Below are 19,572 nucleotides of genomic sequence, written 5' to 3' on the forward strand. Positions count from 1 at the left end.
AAATCGGGTTTTTATTTTATTATTATTATTATTTCTGTTATGTGTTTGGAACAGTTCTATAGCGGGAAAGTAACGAGACTAACGCTTTCGGAAAGTACTAAATTCACGCGATTTTAAGCGCGTCGGATGTACGGCCACCTCTTGTATTTTACTGTCAAGATTTTAAGCCCAAATTCAAAAACTTGATTTAATCAACTCCAAACTTTTATTATAAAATATCAACATTTCAAATCTCTCTCATTTAACACCCAAAAATCCAAAATTGATTACAACGAGGTGTTATAAGTTAAAAAAATATATGTTTATAAAAATTGAATTAAATTTTAGTTTTATTTAATTTTATTTTTATGATGTAAAAATAAATATTTTATATTTAAAATAATGAAAATAATTTAAAATTTTTATATAAAAATTATATTTAAAAATTAAAACAGAATTTCAAAACTTGAAAACTAAAAAATCAAATTAAAGATCATGGACTAAATTCGTAATTTATGCATACTACGTAACTAATAACATAATTTGACTTCTAAAAAATACCATATAAAAGTTATTAATTATTTTTATTTACTTGAAAATTTAGTTTTAAAAATATTTATTAGAAAATTTTAAGACTTTATTGAATAATGTTCAAAACTCTTAAAACAAAGGTCATTTGATCAAAATTATCATGGATGGTTCAAAAATCAAAACATTCAAATTATAGAAAAAATTATACTTACTAAAAATGATAATTGGTTCAGACACCTGCATTTTTTAATCATCTTAATCTAAATATACAAGTCAACCTAAGAATTCAATTCCATTTATTATCTGAGTATTAATATCTAAATCTGAATTAAATACTATTATGTCAGATATCCAAATTCTTTAAAAAATCAATTTCAAAATTTTGAATCATTTTTCAAATATTCAAATATGCAAAGATACAAATTCAAATCCATTAAAACTCTTTTTATAAATATAAAATCAAAATTATAAGCATTTTGTAACTAACAAATTTAGAAATCCGAATCCAAATTGACATAAGTTATTTAAATAAGCAATGCAGATTCGGATAGTGAATATATAATATATCTATTCACATTTACTCGAATCCACAGTTAATAGTAATTTTAAATTTGAATCTAAATATGCAATACTCGAATAAAAAATCTAATATTTGTAATATTCAAATTCAAAAAGAATTAATATAATATCTATAAATATTCAAATTCACAATCCAAATTGTAATCCCTAGTACCACATATTAATATATGTATCCAAGACATGAATGTTATAAGAAAAAAAATCTCATAAACACAACAAAACAGGTTTTTAGCGGTGTTTTTTTGGCCTATAAGCACTGTTAAAACAAATTGTGTCGTTTTGATAAGCGCCGCAAAAAATGCTGCTATAAATAACGTTGCTAAATTTTGCAGCGTTTATTTGGAAAAACGCCACTATAGAACATTCCCTTTAGCGGCGCTTCTCATAAAAATGTCATTAAAGAACATGACATTTAGCGGTATTTGTGGGAAAAACACCACTAGCTTTAGCAGATTTTACCAAACCATTTTAATTCATATAGAACTCGAATTTTCAACATAATTTCCTGTAATATCAAATCCAACCAAAAACTTTAAATCTAAATAATACTATTACGAAGGAAATATGTATATGATCTAAATTAATAAATGAAATAATAAAATATATTATATTCGAAAGTTATATTGTTAAGATATTCTCACAATAAGAAAACAAAAGTATAAAATGGCGGATTCTGCGACTATTGAAACATCTTCATCATATTCTGAAGCAATAGCTGGAGTTCGTCATATTTTTTTGTTGCCTCTGCTTCTCTCGCTGCTGCCTTCGCTTTAAGTTGTAGCTGGAGTTCATTATATTTTCTTTGAGCTTCTGCTTCTCTCAATGCTGCCTCTACTTTAAGTTAAGCAATTTGCTCAATTGTGCTCGCTTGCATCTGAGCCATCTGGTCTCTTAACCTCTGAACTTCAGCTTGAGCCTGATTCGCCAAGGCATGTATTGCTGCAAGCTGGATCCAAAATATTGGGTTAGGTTAACAAAAGATCATTGAAATCGAACCCGACCATACCTTTCAGGACCTAAAACTTCAATAATAATTCGATTATCAATGTCGTCCAAATTAACAAAACTATCACTTGAAGCGATCGCTTCATACTCCGCCCTTTTATCCTTTAGTTTCTCCTAATAAATCAATCAATGATTTAGAAACGAAATATATAATCAAACAAATTCAATATAACTTGGCATTATTTGCATTACAAACGACGAATTAAACCATTATAATTAAACATGATAAATATTTAAAATAATTCAAATTTTATTAAGTAAATATACCATAATTTCTACAGCTTCAGTAGTCATAAGAGATTCATCTTTCTTTCTATAGCTGAAGACGTCCAACTTTTTGACCAGACGACAGTTCCTGTAATATAGTAGGAAAAATATTATTTAGTAGAAAGTAATTAATATTTGACACAATTAATAAATTCAAAATACCTCATCATCAGCTACACAAGTAAAACTTTTCGACCTAGTTGTGTGTGTGAATATTTGGTTTTGCCTACTTGTAGTTCCAACTCGCTCATGATCCTACATTATGAAAATATTATTACGTATATAGTAAATACTATAAACCAAAATAATTATAAGAGTTTGGAAGTACGTAATACCTATCCTTCCTTTGAATTCCAAAATCTAACTGCATCTTCCCATTGGTACCTCAACATTCTCGGCGAGACATTTCGCAATTTCTTTTCGAGGCTTATATTTTTTTTAAATATTCATTCTTTAAAGTACTTTTATGGTGTCTTCATTTCTTTCCTAATGCCTTCTTCACATAATTATCTGAGACCTCTAAAGCAAATCTCTCCTGCAAATAACACAAGTTTAGAAAGTAAATATAAATGAAACTTAAACCAAAGTATTATAAATTACATTCACGTTATTACCTTAATGTTATCGAGAGCTTGATTTTTGTTACTATCAGACATATGATGCCATGACTCGTAGTTGATTGGCAACAGATTGACATTTCGTGCTATAATGCCCAAGTATCCTGCTAAAAGTCGAGCTTCTGATCCAATAGGCTGACCATGACTGTTTCTAGATACTTTGAGATGCTCCACAAAATTTAGATTGTATAAATCCTTTAATAGCGTACGTCCTCGAGTTTTGCGTCTCCCACCACTTTTAGCTAAAAAATTGGTATACGATAATATAAGAATTTTAAACAAAAATCAATAATAAAAGTCAACATGCATGTAAATTAAAGTTAACATTACTTTGAATTTCTACAGTTTCGTCAATTGTATTCGAAACATTCGAAGATCCAATAGCAATCTGTTGTTCACTATTTGTTTCTTCCGAATTTGGAGGATTTTGAATAATACTTAAATCTCGCAATCTTCTTCTAGGCATATTATCTACAATACACATAAAATAGTTGAAATATTAGTAGCTAATTACAACAATAATAGTTCATATAAAATAGTTGAAATACTTAACAAGATCAAGATTTAAATTATAATATTACATATAATTAAAAAATTGTAAAATCTTACTACATCATGATTCGTAAATATCTTCATTCAAATCCTGGCGAACCCATTGAAATTGTGTACTAGTACCAAGGATAGTTTCATTTAAGTTTTGGTCTGGAAAAGGCAAAGTTTCTGATCTTTTTTCGATGTCATCTCTACTTCCATTGCCCATGTCAAACAAGTCTCTAGGGGTGTTATGGAGTACAACGTACCAACCCTCATCAGTTGGATCTTTCGAGTAAAAAACTTGTTTGACTTGAGAAGAAAATACATACGGCTCGTCTATCAATTGTTGTCCAATGTGAATTAATCGAGAGAAGTTTACCATTGTAAAATCAAATTGATCTTTTTTAATTTCGCGAGCAGTATTGACATCAGCCTAATCAAATTGAAATAAGACCACCTTCTGTTTGCCATAGTAATCTAACTCAATAATGTCCGTAAGAAGTCCGTAATACTCCACATTTCCCTCAACAGGATTATTGTCTCTAGCACTAGCATAACTTATAATTGAAGAATTAACAACTATTCCACAATTTTGAGTCATCCTCAATCTTTTGCGAGATTTTGTATGAAACTTGAATCCATTAATGAGAAAGGCAGTATATCTTTTTACTACTCTACTCGGACCTTGGGAAAACCATTTAACTTCTTCGTTGACGTCATTTCCACTCCAAACCTATTGAATTGAAAGTACATTGATTAATTATAATGTTATACAAAAACATTATTATTTGTCATTGAAAACTTTAGTTGCATACCGCCTGCACTAACCATTCATGAAAAGATTTTGTGAATAACTTATGAATCTATCGATGTTGTAATCTTCAGGAGCGTGAACGAGATCTCAAGACTTGTTTGTACTCACTATGTTAAAAAGTGAATTATTTGGTTAGAAGATAAACAAATTAAAAAGATGAATATTTATCAAATTCTAAAACTTACTTGCGTAATGGTTCAATTGAATCGTGGTGAAAAAGAACATATCGATGTGCTTGTACCCAAAATCTATCATCTAAGTGTACAATTTCAAGTTTACCAATTGGTTGTCCATAACTTCGAAATAAATAAGTTTTAGCTAAGTAATGATTAATTAGCCCAACATTTCTACTTGGTCTATTCAGCCTTGTTTCAACATCTTCTAAATATCTAGAGCAGAAAGTCATACACTTCTCTGCTAAGTAACCTTCAGCAATTGATCCTTCTGGATAACGCTTATTACGACAATAAGACTTCAATTTGCACAGGAACCTAAACACGATATACAACATTATCAAAAGTTGTAATTAAAAGTATATTCATGAATGAATGAAAACTTGCAAATAAATTAGCACCTCTCTATAGGGTACATTCATCGATAGAAAACCGGTCTATCAAGTTTTGCTTCATGAAGGAGATGGATTAGCAAGTGCACCATAATTGTGAAAAACGAAGGTGGAAAGATCTTCTCCAAGTTGCATAAAGTCAAAGCGGCTCGATCTTGTACTTTCTCAAGTTCTTCAACAATCAAAACTTTGCCACAAATAGCTTTCATTATATTGGATAGTTCAATTATACAATACATCACCTTTTTCACATACAACACCGTAAAGCAACTGACAGTAAATCTTGCATCAAGATGTGATAATCATGTGATTTTAGGGAATATAGTCTTCGATCGTTACGACTCACACATCGAGATATATTTGATGCATACACATCTAGGACCTTTATATCCTTCAACACCGTGCAGAACACTTCCTTTTCTTTCTTCGACATTGCAAAAATAGAAGGTGACAATCGAGATTTTCCATTCGAAAGTAATTGGAGATGAAGATCATGTTGAACTCCCATGTCAACTAGATCAAGTCAACTTGAATATTGTCTTTCGATTTTCCATCGACATTCAGAATTGTCTCAATGCATGACATCGAGATTGTGTTGCAAAATGTGATGCTCCTAATAAGGCAAAAAAATTCTTTTTTTCCACAAGTCTGCCTCATTAGGATCATCCTGTTTATCAGATTTATCATCATTCTGCCGGTCAACATCGCCAACATACGCCTCCCTCGGTCTTCTCTTTGTTTCTGTGTTGAGTGGTTGATTAATCTTCCCATAACTGAAATTGATATATTTTAACATGAACAAGATTTCAGATCCAATGGTCTGCTCAGAAGCTTCTCTGAACTCTTCAGTACCATTAGATAGAGTCCTCTAAAATCTAAATCTATGATTTCCATCTAACCACCGACGATGGCCTATATAAGGGAACTTCTTCCCATTATATAACCACTTCAAATATGCTTGCGTAGTACAATAAGAACAAGCATAACATCCTTTTGTACTCCAACCAGATAAATTAGCATAAGCCGGGAAATCATTAATAGTCCACAACAAAGCTGGACGTATATAAAAGTTCTTCTTTCTCAATACATCATATATTTCAACACCCGCCCATAACTGTTTTAACTCATCAATAAGTGGCTGCATATAAATGTTAATATCATTCCCGAGACCTTTGTCTCTAGGGATAATCATAAATAAGATAAAAGAAGATTGCTTCATGCAAATCCACGGAGGCAAGTTGTAAGGAATAAGCACTATAAGCCAAGTACTATACGAAGTGCTCGTAATTTTAAAAGGATTAAATCCATCAGATGCTAGCCCAAGCCTCACATTTCGAGGATTGCTTGCAAAGCTTGAAAATTTACTGTCAAATGATTTCCAACCTAAAGAATCCGCAGGATGCCTTAATAATCCATCACCGGTTCGTTGATTACGATGCCACCTCATAAACTCAGCTGTCTTTGACGACATGAAAAGCTTTTGAAGCCTTGGTATTAGTGGAAAATATCACAAAATCTTTACTAGCTTCTTTCTTAACTGTGCCTTACCTTTATCCTCATTCACATCTTCTGCATTCCTATTCATCCAACGAGATTTACCGCAAACATGACAAGACTATTGGTTTTTCCGATCACCCTAATACAACATGCAGTCATTTTGGCAACTATGAATTTTGTCGTACCCAAGGCCTAAATCTTTTATCAGTTTCTTCATATCTTTGCATGAATAAGGGATTTTTGCAAACAGAAACATTTCTCAAAAACTCTAACAGCAATGTAAAAGAGTTTCCGGTCCACCCTCCCAAACATTTTAAGTGAAAAAGACGAATGCCGAAGGACAGTTTTGAAAATTTCGATCCCTCATAAAGTTCTTCATTCATTTCATTAAGTAACTTGTAGAACTTCGCCGCTTCTCCATTTGGCTCTTCATCAGGTGCACTTCTTCCCGTTTTGATAAAAGCATTTACACCAATATCACAATCATTAGATGCAATAATTTCAAGTGGAAACGATTGCAAACCATGATTGCATATTAAATGCATCCCGCAACATACCTTCCATGTCATCTTCTCTAACAAACTGATGGTAAGCATTATGAAGATAAATTGGATTAATCATTGAAGAGGTTCTACGAGGTGTACACTCTCCATGGAAAATCTATTTTTTATACCCCGAATAAAGCCATCAACAATTAGATGTTCGTAGACAACTTCATGAATATGCCAATTGATGTTGCCACACTTCTTACATGGGCAAAGAATCATATTCTCTTGGCTTGCATTTTGAAATGCAAAATTTAGAAAAGTTTATACTCCATTTCAATTGTCGAAACAGCTTTTTTGAAAACAAAAATTTAGTTGTCGACTTTAAAAAACAAAACTGGAGTCGCCACCGATCCTTTATTAAGGTGTGATCGGCCCACCTTAAAAATAATTTTGGTCTGCGAAGTTTGAGAAAACAGGCTCTGGAGTCAGTTACGCACGAGGAAGGATTAGCACCCTCGTAACGCCCAAAATTGGTACCAAATTGATTTTTTTAATGCCTTGGTGTCGAAAATTTGAAAAGATTTTAAAAGGAAACTTTTTATTTCATGAATGGATTAAAATAATAAGACATTCATATTTCAAAGAAATAAAACACCACACCCAAGTGAGTTAGGGCACAATGTTTTAAATCTTCAAAATACCGAATCGCCTTTTGCTTTTGAAAATTCTTATTTGAGAAGAAAATGTCATGACCAGTAAGTTAGGACCCAACATTTTGAATTCCCGAGAATAAGCTTTTATTTAAAATTTGCGAATTTATTGCAAAACAAATACTTGGCTTTCTAAATTCATCGAAAAATAATCGCGATCCAGTAAGTTAGGACACGACCTTCCTCAAGAACCATGAATACCAAATATTTTGGAATTTATAAAACAGGATGATTTAAATACTTTGAGAAAATCAAAATATATTTTCTTTAAAAAGTATTGTAAAATGCTAATGTACACATAAAACCAATACTTTAACTTTAAATTATATGCATATATGTATTTTCAAAATATAAGTATGATACATAAATAAATTTTGGAAACATGTATATGCATATATTAAAACAAGTACATATAAGTATACAAAAATAAAAATGAATGAAATATGTAAAACAAAACAAAAACTTATTATAATTTCTAAGAAAATATGTATGTATATATATGAAAATAAAATAAAATATAAAAGTATATATATGTGTATATATTTACAAGGAAAAACAAAAAAATATAATATATAAATAAACTACGAAAATATATACATGTATGTGAAAATATGTATGAATTATAAAATGGAAAAATGTATATGTATTATAAAATGTAAATGTAAATGTATATATATATATAAAACTAAGAAGATAATATAATAATAAAATATATAAAATATGTACACGTATTTTAAAAATTTAAAATATATACATATATAAAATACAAACATATGCGTGTATATATGTATAAGTATAATAATAATAATAATAATAATAATAATAATAATAATAATAATAATAATAATAATAATAATAATAATAATAATAAATAACAGAAGGGCTAATTTGAAATTCAAACAAAATTTAAGAGCAAATTTGGAAGAAACACAAATATGCGAACCCTATTGAACACGCACATAACAGAGGGGGATCAAATGGGATATTAACCCTTTTCCCTAAAATGCTGCATTTTAATGAGGGTCGAAATGAAACAAAAATAAAGCGTGCGGTCAAATTTAAAAAACAAAAAAAATTGATTAGACACGCTTTTAAAAAACTGAGGGACGAAATGCGCAAATAGACCATTAAAAGTAAAACACGCGGATCCGGTCGGGTTCTGGGTCAGGTCAGACGGGTTATAGGCTTAAACGGTGCCGTTTTAAACCCTTTAAATCCCACTTAAAAAAAACCTAAATCATTTCCCCTTCTGCCTTTTGAAATCGCGCTGTTGCCATCTTCTCTCTACCGTTTCAGACCCCTCTCACTCCGATGACGACGGAACGAAGAGGTCTTTCGGCAACACTCACAATGGTAAGTCCTTCTCTATCTTTTCCTTTCCATTTTGTACACAAAATAATAAATCAAAGGGAAAAAAATGAAAAAACGAACCAAATAGAAAATCACCTTCTAAAAAACTTTTTCTTTCTCTTCGATTTCTCTCTGTTTTCGTTTTTTAATAATTTTGATACAATCTTTGTTCCCCCCCCCCTTTACACTGGAAATATTGGCCTTTTATAGCCGCAAATGGGAAAGAAAAATAAATCCAAAAAAATCTATTCGGTTGGCCCGATTTTTGCTCCTCTCCTTCGCTTGTTGCAGGTACGTGCGTGCGCGAGATTCACGGCGGCGAGGGGCGTGATGCGCGAGGGAGTTGGCTCCGAAGCATGCGCCGATTGGAGTTGTCGGAGGCGAAGCACGTTGTGGGGGCTCGCGGCGCTGAACTGAACATGGGGCTAGGGTTTGGGAAGTTTAGGATGTTAGGTGGGCTAGGTTTTGGACTATTGGGCCTGGACGGCCCATTTTTTGTTTTGTAAATAGTCTGGGCCAATTGGGCCTTATTACATCAATAATCGCTGCTTACCCTTGACAAATCTATCCAACTTTTATCCATTTCATAGTTCTTAAAGTCTAAAGTTGACAATAAACTACGGTTACTTAAGTGTTCTAAATAGATTTAATTCATGTTTATAATATGATTACTTAAGTGATCTAAATAAATATAAGTCAAATTTCAATTCTAATTTTTATGTTATGCTCAAATTTATATCTCAATGTTTATAATATGATTAATTAATCTTAATTTTTATTCCGTAAATTTAAGGTCAGAATAAATAGTTTATGAGTTGGATCTTTGTTTATTTATATTCATTTGTTAAGTTGAATAAATTAACATTAATAAAAATTTAAAATTTGTTTATTAAATTAACCTAATATAAATGAAACATATCCAAACTAATTATCTTCATGCTAGTAATATCACAATGAGATATGTAAGATATTATGCCTTATTCAAATCACTAACATGGATTTATCTCAAAAAATGTTGTATTAAATTAAAACATTTAAGTAATACGAGGTTCTTATAAATTCAATTAAGGAGAGCTTAAAATGGAGTTGTTTGATTAGGCAATTCAAATGAGCCTATCAAATACTTCTTTTGTGGGGATCCAGTTCACTGCTTCAATAAAAACATAATAAATAAATGATAAGATAAATTATTGTATTTATCTGCGTGTATTTCATGTTATTTTTTAAATTATTTATTGACTTGATATATAAGACAAATATTATAATATTAACATGAAGTATACATGGAGCTTAAAAAATTAACTCTTTTTAAAAAATTAATAGCTAAATTTAGTTTTTAAAAATAAAGGTCAAATTGATAAGAGAATATAAATATTAATAACTAAATCTGTTATTATAGTAAAAGTTGAGATGATTATTTTGATAAACACTTGAATACAATGCCATTGTAATGTGATTCTGTAATAGTTAATTAATTTGTATTCCTTGATTTTTTATTCATTCTTAAATAAAATCAAATATATCTTTACCTAAATAAATAAAAAAAATATGCATTAAAAGGTTCATACTTTAGGAATTTAATTTTATAATTAAAAATATAAATGGTCATACTTATTATATTAACACTTTGTTCCATCGTTAATACTAATTAAAACCCAACCATCTCTATTTTAGAAGCAAAATATTATAAATTTAATAAACATATGATATATATTAAGCAATTTTTTCCGACAAACAAAATATTTAACAAATTTTAAGCAAAATTTGATAAAAATACTAATTTAAAAAAAAGTATTTAACCTTTATTTTTCCAATTACGGAAACAAAACTTAAAATTTGTGAAAATAGAAGAATGATTCATGGAAGCATTATGCTCCCAATAAAACAAGATTTATGTACTAATGGAATAATATTGACTTTTTAACTTTAGAGAAGGCCAATTATTGGCAATCGTTGGCAATTGTTATACCCTATAAAGACCATGCCAAGAGACCCTTACCAAAGAAAAATAATACTTTATAAGGAAGGCCATCAGATCTTAAACAAATTTCCTAAGAAGACCAGCACTTGTGTTCATCATTTCCCAATACTAACTCCTCAACACAAAACTATGCCTTGACTAGTTACATTAAATCAACTCAGACACCCATAAATCTAATCAACCATGACCCTATTTTAAAAAAACTATGTAGAGGGTCTACAATGAGAATTAATCTGTATATGAAAATTTGAATAGTTGAAAGATGCTTTGTAGGAGAATGAATACCAGAATGAAACTGAGCTGCTGAATTTGGTCTGAGAGAAGCACTGCATAAAGTTAGGCAAATAAAAGCTTCACTTCACATATGCTACTTGTGTCGAATAGGTTAATGTCTGACAATCTTAATGACCAGCTGTTTGTAGCCTTATTTTGCTGATCTTTAGCTGTAAACAGAAACCATGGCCAATCATATATTGTGTTCTTCTAAAAACAGAAAAACAGAAACCATGCATAAATAGGCATAGCAAGAAAGCAAATAAGGACATTGCAACCTCTTTTACATGACAGTTTACTTTTCAATAAAATAAGCAAATAAGGACATTGCAAATAAGTACAGAAAGCATGTGCATCAATACCATTGAAGACTGAAACTAAACTCTTTCTATGACAGTTTTCATTTTCAATTCATTGTATAAAACAAACAGAAACTAAACTCTTTCTATGACAGTTTACTCAATATCTAACAGTCATATTTTATGTAGGTGAGATATTTAGAATCTCGACTCAAATTGCATGAACAGATTAAAAGATTTAAATTATAAAAAGACAGAACAAAAGAAGAGAACAAAAACAAAGAGTGCACAAATAAGAGCAAAATTATGAACAGTGTCTTTAAATTTCTCCTCATCAAAAATTGAAGTATAAGGAACACAAGTTCTCTGCTAAGCACAACCCAATCCAAAAGTACTCACTTTTATAATTGAGATTAAAAACAGTGAGATTTAGGGAGTTTAATAATATTTTTGAGTTCAAATTCAAAGTCAAAACCCTTAAATTCAAAATTCAACAAATTGATTCTTCTTTAAAATTTCTTATTTATTTTAATTTTGATAATATGGATATGAATTAAGTAACTTGGAGTGAACTCGTAAAAAGTTAAAAAAAAAATTAAATTTCCAACTCGTAAATTCAACAACCCAATAACATTATCCAGAAATTAAAAAAAAAGATATAAAAAAATATAGAATGAAATTAAAAATTACCAAATTAATTGCACAGATCAGGAGAAATTTTTGGAGAAAGCGAAGAGAACGGTAGGTCATTTCACTGGAGAAAGCGAAGCGAAGAGAAAAGGGTTAGGATTTGAAAGATGAGAAAATAAATTAAGAAACAAACAAAATGAAAAACATAAAAACTTACACAGCGATGCAGCAGAGGACTGTCGACGGCGATGCGGCAGACAGTCAGGGAAAATCTAAGGGATTTGGGGATTTTTTATTTGGGAAAAAAACTAAGGGATTTGGGGAAAATTTTGAGGGAAAAAATAAGGAATTTCGGGAAACTGATTTGGGGATAAAACTAAGAGTAGCAAAAACGGCGCCGTTTTGTTAAAAATAAAAGGATATTTTGCGGCGTTTTTCTCATAAATGCCGTTATTGCTAACGCTACTATTGATTTACCTTTTGTTGCATTTATGAGAAAAACGCCACTAATGCCTTACCTTTTGCAAAAATACCACTATTGCTTTACCTTTTGTTACGTTTATGAGAAAAAAGTCACTAATGCCTTACCTTTTGCGGCGTTTTTCTCATAAACGCCGCTATTACTTTACTTATTACGGTGTTTTCAGTCCAAACACCACTAAAAGCACCGCTAAAAGTTTAATTTCCTGTAGTGAAAGCTCAACCACAAGGATTAAGGTCCTGAACAAACATTTTTCTAAAATATTATATAATCAATCTGATCTGCAGCTTATTCTTTTTTCAAATAATTGTAAATCCAATAACGTTAATTTATATACACTTAGCTGTATGATGCAAATTTAGACCACAAAATGGGCTCTCGTCACATGAATTAGACACCGAATTTATTGTAATGTAGGTTTTCCGGAAACAAATTACCAACTCATGATGAGCAAACTTTATTAGCTGCCATAAATTGGTTATAAATACATACTCATACATGCATATACACCAGCCACATTCTATATTTACTGATACACACACGCCATTGAAGATAATAAGATCGTGCATGATGATGATGATGATGACTTTTTGACACCATCCCCTCCATCCTTTCAAGTTTCAACAGTCAGTTAGGGTAAGGTAACCTGCAACAAGCATTCAAACATGCACTCAGCCAAGAAAAACACACGTACCCACTCCAACCCTGATCTATGATACCAACAAACAACAATTCTGACACTCCGTATATGACTTCATAGGTAATTAAGCAGCTCCAATCTTTTTTTTCTTTTTAAAAAAGAGGTATAAAGGGCTCCCATTACTTGTGCTATTGCTATTTGCTAGCACTATAGCATATGTTAGGTCTAGTTCTAGTTTTAGTCCCTTATGTTCTTTAGGTTAATTTGAGATACTTTAGTTTCCTATTTTTTTAATGTTATTAATTTGTTATTATTAAAGTGATTACGTGGATATAAAAAAATAGATTTAAACGTACGGCTAACATGTAAATTTGAACTTCCTAAAATCAATGTCATTATTATAACATTAACAAACATTAAGGCTTTCACTATTGATGCATTTGTATGTATGGATGTTAACAAGAGTACAAGACACTTACCCCAGTCTAAGAGAAATGTCAGAGCTATAGCTTCTCCATGCATGGCCGTTGCAGTCTGATGGCTGGCCTAGGCCTTGCTGAGCCACAGTTGGTTGGACCACATGAGGTGAATTCCCCATCTATACCAAATCAACTTTGCTGTCAAATGAAAATGAAAAACCAGGAAACTATAGGAAAAATTTTCCAGATGATACAATATACACTTACTTTCTCTTTCAATTGCTGGTTTTCTTCCATCAGTTCTACTTCCTTCAAGTTCAACAAGGATAAATAATAATAATAATTTGTAAGCGCTAAAGATCATTTCAGCAGCAAAGAGAAGAAATAAATATAGGGAATAAAGTAAGGTTTAATTATGAACTTCATCCTACTAAGAAGTTAATTCCTTTATTTTAAATTTTTACAATTTAATCATAGTGTTTTATGAAAATTGAAAAGCTAATCTAATTATTAATAAATACATGAATTTGAGCTACAGACTCGCTATTTTGTTACATATTCTTTGTATTTAAATCTGATAATTTTTTAATTTTGTAAAATACAAAAATCAAATTATGATAAGCTTCTCAATATTCATAAAAGAGAAGGATGAAATAGAGTGTTAAGGAAAACCTTAGGCCCTTTCTCAAGTTCCATATCTTTTCTGTTATAAAGACCTGTCGCTCAATGTTAACTGCAGGAATGTCGAATATGAATGTTTATATACAAATATTTTTAAAATTATTCATATATAAAAAGTTATACCTTATAAATATCTACATTCAAATATTTATCAAGTATGATAAGAAAAATAAAGTGTTTATTAAACAAACAAAGTTAACAAATAGGTCAATTTATGATTTATCTAGCTAAAATGTCAACATTGATTATTTCCTAAAATCACAGCTCCCAACGCAAAAAAAATCATGTAAAATGATAAATTTGAAAGAATGCTTTTATAAAAAAATTATGTCCATATTTTAATTGGAATAGTTAATGATATTAATTTTCTAAATTAACTAACAACTTTATAAAGTTAGAAGGTTAAATTATGCCTAATTAAAGTAAAAAAAAACTAAATTTCAATTTCAACATAATAGTAGAGACCAAACTATAATTTGACCCAAAATCTTCCTTCCACAGATTAAGCAGCGAACTTGTCTGTTACAGTTACATAATATCATCAGATACTCTAATTTATTCATTTTACTATGAAACTTATATATATTGTATATCATAGAGAGTATCAACTATTGCAAGCTAGCTACTTATATTACCTTCCTTTTGAGGATGCTGATTTCTTTGAAAAATAGTTCATCCTGAAACACACAAAAAGTAATCATCATTAGTTAAATCACAATCTGCAAAAGCTTCAAATGGAAGCTACAAACTGAGGGTGTAAATAAGAATAAAAAAGGGATAGGGTAACATTTAATTTTTAAATTTGTTAACTTTCCTTCTTCTTTAATTTTTTTTTATCCATATTAATCTTTAAGCTTGGCAACTTTTTTAATCTTGTATTATTTTTAGCTGATTGATGTGGCACAATATTAAACTGTCATGTTATCATGTCTAAAACTTGAAAAATTGTAAGTTCTAAAATTAATGTGGATAAAAAGAAGTTCAGGGGCTAAAAGTTGAAAAAAAGTTATGAAGTACAAAAATTAAATGTTGTTTTATCCCACTTAAAAAAAAATGATCTGGGGTGAGTTGAGGCATCAAAAACCTTTGTTTGGGTGACCCGGTTGAGGCCTCCTTCAAGTAATTTCTCTAGATGTTTTAATTCTTCAAGATCTAACCCTTGAAGCTCCTCTCCTCTCAGCTGTCTATCAATGAAAAGGATGGCACAACATCATCATGGTATATAAAACTCATACAACAAAACAGCTATAATATGTTCATATTTTTACCTCAGCTCTTTGGTCTTTTCTGCTATTTCCGTTCCCAACTTGGCACATGTGCTACTTTGAAGCTAAAACAAGAAGAAAAAGAGAAGATTCTTAGCATAAAATGGTTTTCTTCTTCCAAGCACATGAAGGTAAGAGGATTTTGTTTTAAGCTATTTCATGGGACACCAATTTTAAGTTGGAAACGTAGTGCTGCTGAGAGTTGCATTTTCAGGGCCTTAAATTTTTAGTCACTCAGCACTCAACTTCAGCAAGATGACTTCACATTAAAGTGTAAGTAACAGGTACAAATAAGTTTTTGTTCAACACAAATATATTACATCTTTTTAAATGTTTTTTCATGCATTCAAAGGTTCATACAGGGTTCTAAATGATCCGAAGCTGAATAAATGAATCTCTGTTTATGTTTGTTTGTTTATTTTTAGATTTATTCGCGTTTGTTAAAAACTTCAACATTGTGTTCGTGTTCATTTATTTAAAATAATGTATATTCAATTTCATTCATTTAAGTTAAATAAACTTATTCGTGAACATTAAACATAGTAGCAAATATGTTTATGAACATATAATGCATGTTCACAAACAATGTTCATGAATAATAATAAATAAATAATAAATAATCACATATTCTTTTAGATGTAAATTAATCAAGTATAAACTTTAATTATTATTTTATATATATATAATAATGTTTTTAATTATATAATAATAGAACAATAAATGAGTTTTAAATGTGTTTTAAACAGTTTCATAAATGAACATAAATGAATTTGTATATGAATATAAATAATCAAAACAAGTTTTATTCGTGTTCGGTTCGTTTAATAAACAAGCCTCAAAGATCCATATCTAAATTTTTATTGATTATAAATATTTCAAGAAAAATAATCATACCATTAGAAATTTTACGAAGTTAATATTGCAGGTTTCACACAACATTGAATACCCTAGTCAAGATTCAAACGGTGCTGGTTTGGATAATGCATGCATGCAAACATGTATATATTACATGGGAAACTTAAAACAAAGGTCAAAGATCAATAATACAAACAATAAGAGAAGGATGAAAAGATGTTCAAAGTTCTAACCTGAAGCTCAAGGGTTGAAATAGGATCCAATAGATCGATTCTTTCTGACTGCAGATTTCTCCTTTCAATCACCTGCCTTGTACTTAGGATATAGCAAAAGAATTTGATATATTGCAAAGCAAAATAGGGTTATTCGAGGAGCAATTTCTAAGTATTTATAAACCATATACATATAGCATATAATAATATAGGGCATGACCCAGTCAGGCTTTCTAGGTTTCCATGCCAGTAGTAAATTATAATTACATTTATTTTTAATAAAATTATTATATCATAACCCAAACAAACACACACAATAAGCCAAAGACTTGAAGTCTGTAAGAGATCGCCAAGTAAAAGAACAACAAGCAAAACAAAAGAAAACCACCATAGACAAAGCTCAACAAGCAACATGTTAAAGAAACATTCTTAAAATACACAAAAATCCATAATGAACAGTTGCTTAATTAGTTTATGTAGAGGCTAACACAGATTATTTATAGAAGAACCTATCAATTTGCATGTATCAATTCTGGTAAAGTATATGTAGTTGTTTTATATATAGACTATATGTGCATAATAGCAAAGGTATGCTCATTATCCACTTAAATTAGATACTTGCATTAATTTTTTTATTTAGTAGAAACCTTAGTGTTAAATAAATATTAAAGCTTTTTTAACTGGCAAAAAGAAAAATAGTATTCTTATCAAATAATCAGACAAGGCACAGGTTATTGATTCAACTGATGACCAAACCAATTAGTTTTCCCAATCAATTATTTAAAATGTCAAATCAAAACATTATTACCATCAATTCAGAAAACTTTTGGAAACTCCAACTATTTCTCCACAGGTTTAAACTACTATGTTTAGAAATTTAATTATTTGCCTTTTCAAATGTAAACATTATTACTATGTTATGGATTTCTCCAAAGCATTTCATCATTATTGGTAGTATTATTTTCGGAATTAAGTGTACGGGTAAATGTTTAATATAAGAATATTTAAAATTTTAATTTTTAATATATTTTGAGAGTATTTCGAAGATTAATTTCTATATTCATATTTTAATATACATCAAAACATAAATGATAAACACAAATATTTAAAAAAATAAAGAATCATAACAACATAAAAAAAAAACCTTATATTCTATATTTATGAGGTAGAAAGATGTTCATATTGGGATTTCATGCTGAATGATAAAATAAAATTACCTGAGAAATAAAGTATCAGTGTTGTCTTCTACTTACATCAACAAAAGATACATGGAAATGATCACCATTTATCTAGACAGAAGCTTAGTCATAAAATATGGATTCAACAAATATAAAACTTTCATGTGAAAACTATTGACTTAGAGGTTTAAATAGCAATCACGAATGTAATCTTTTATTGCATCCATTTATTATGATCATAACTATAACAAATATTATGACAATCAATTACAAAATATCGAAGAAAACTAGCAATTACAATATTTGCTATTATAAAATCCTTGTTTTGACATCATCTTACATAAATTATTAAATAATATTTTTAATATAAATATAAGATCCTAGTACATTCAGTCACTATTAATTTATAGTTTTTAACACAACTTTCTTGATTCTAAAGAGCTTCACCCAATGCAATTATATTTATTCTCTCTTCCTCTCACAGACCTACACACCATAATATGCACCAGCAAAGCACAGACTCCTAAGTAAAACCAGTAAAAAATAGAGCAAATTTCCAAGCATGAACATTACATATAATATGTTATATGTAGAGAAAAAGTGAATTAATTTAATTTTACCTGGTACTGGAGTATTCAAAGAGCTTCCCAGTATTTGAAAACACTAAGAGAGCTATCTCAGCATCACATAGAGTTGAAAGCTCATAAGCTTTCTTGAAAAGCCCTCTTCTCCTCTTGGAGAAAGTCACCTGCCTAGCCGCCGTGTTGTCGATCTTCTTGATCTGAATCTTCTGCCTCGTCATTTCGCTTCCTGGGTTCGAATTTATCGAAACCCTTCGAACAAATTCGAACCCGAAGTGAGATATTTAGTTAAAAAGGATCTCTACAAAATCCCCTCCAATTTGATCTTTAAATTAACATATGTGTGTGTACTTCAAAATAAAAATAAAAAAAACAGCACATAGAAACCAAAAAGAAAATTCAATCAAAACACAGAATCCTACATTAACCCTTAAAAAAAACAGCACATAGAAACCAAAAAGAATATTCAATCAAAACACAAAATCCTACATTAACCCTTAAAGAACATCACATAAAAACACAAAACAAAAACTGGGTTTTGAGTTTATTAACAAGAAATCAAACGAGGAAAAAAACCCAGAAAAAAAAAAGGTATTTCTCACCACAAAATCAAGCTAAATACAAGGCAGAAAGCAAGTGTTAAGAACTGAGATAAGGGAAAATGGTCAGTGATATAAAAGGAAAAGGGATTTCCAAATTAAGCTAGCGTAATCAAATAACTTTATAAGTGAAAATAATGAAATATAAAACCCTAGATGGGAAAAAGAGATAGGACTAGAAAGGAAATAAAGCATAGAGTGGCCAAAAGGGGGAAAACAAAAAAAGAACTGAAAAAAAGGAATTAAAAACCTACCAATCCAAGCTCATTTAGCAATGAAAATGGAAGCAAAGAACAAGTGGGATTGGGCAGAATTTTTCTGGGTTTCACCTATATATCTGCCTTTTATGAGTGGCGACACTAAACATAAAGGGTCACAGACAAAAGCCACCAATTGTTTCCAGAGAGAGACAATATGGGAAAAGAAAAGAAAGGCAAAGAAAACAGAAGCAAAAGAAGTAAAGATATGGAAAGATTCCATTTTTATGTGCTAAATAAGGTCTGAATTTTTTATTTTATCCAAATTTGATGTTTATATTTGAG

At 30.0% G+C, this 19,572-nt stretch overlaps 1 protein-coding gene across 3 annotated transcripts; it reads right to left on the reverse strand.

The window, feature by feature from the left end:
• Positions 1 to 12,948: 12,948 nt before the first annotated feature.
• Positions 12,949 to 19,497, reverse strand: LOC105782575 (MADS-box protein SVP). 3 transcript variants are annotated; one of them, XM_012607393.2, is made up of 9 exons: positions 19,285 to 19,497; positions 18,471 to 18,683; positions 16,694 to 16,775; positions 15,609 to 15,670; positions 15,425 to 15,524; positions 14,976 to 15,017; positions 13,927 to 13,968; positions 13,720 to 13,838; positions 12,949 to 13,246 (listed from the first exon to the last, which is right to left on the reverse strand). In XM_012607393.2, the coding sequence occupies exons 1-9, from the start codon at positions 19,296 to 19,298 to the stop codon at positions 13,228 to 13,230; spliced, it is 693 nt and encodes a 230-aa protein (XP_012462847.1). In that variant the 5' UTR covers positions 19,299 to 19,497; the 3' UTR covers positions 12,949 to 13,227. The 3 variants fall into 3 exon arrangements, with proteins under 3 accessions (XP_012462847.1, XP_012462850.1, XP_012462849.1); XM_012607396.2 differs by having other exon boundaries at positions 18,471 to 18,732; positions 19,285 to 19,496; XM_012607395.2 differs by having other exon boundaries at positions 18,471 to 18,781; positions 19,285 to 19,496.
• Positions 19,498 to 19,572: the final 75 nt, after the last annotated feature.

The sequence above is a fragment of the Gossypium raimondii genome, chromosome 13, assembly GCF_025698545.1.
Source record: "Gossypium raimondii isolate GPD5lz chromosome 13, ASM2569854v1, whole genome shotgun sequence".
Classification (NCBI taxonomy): Eukaryota; Viridiplantae; Streptophyta; class Magnoliopsida; order Malvales; family Malvaceae; genus Gossypium; species Gossypium raimondii.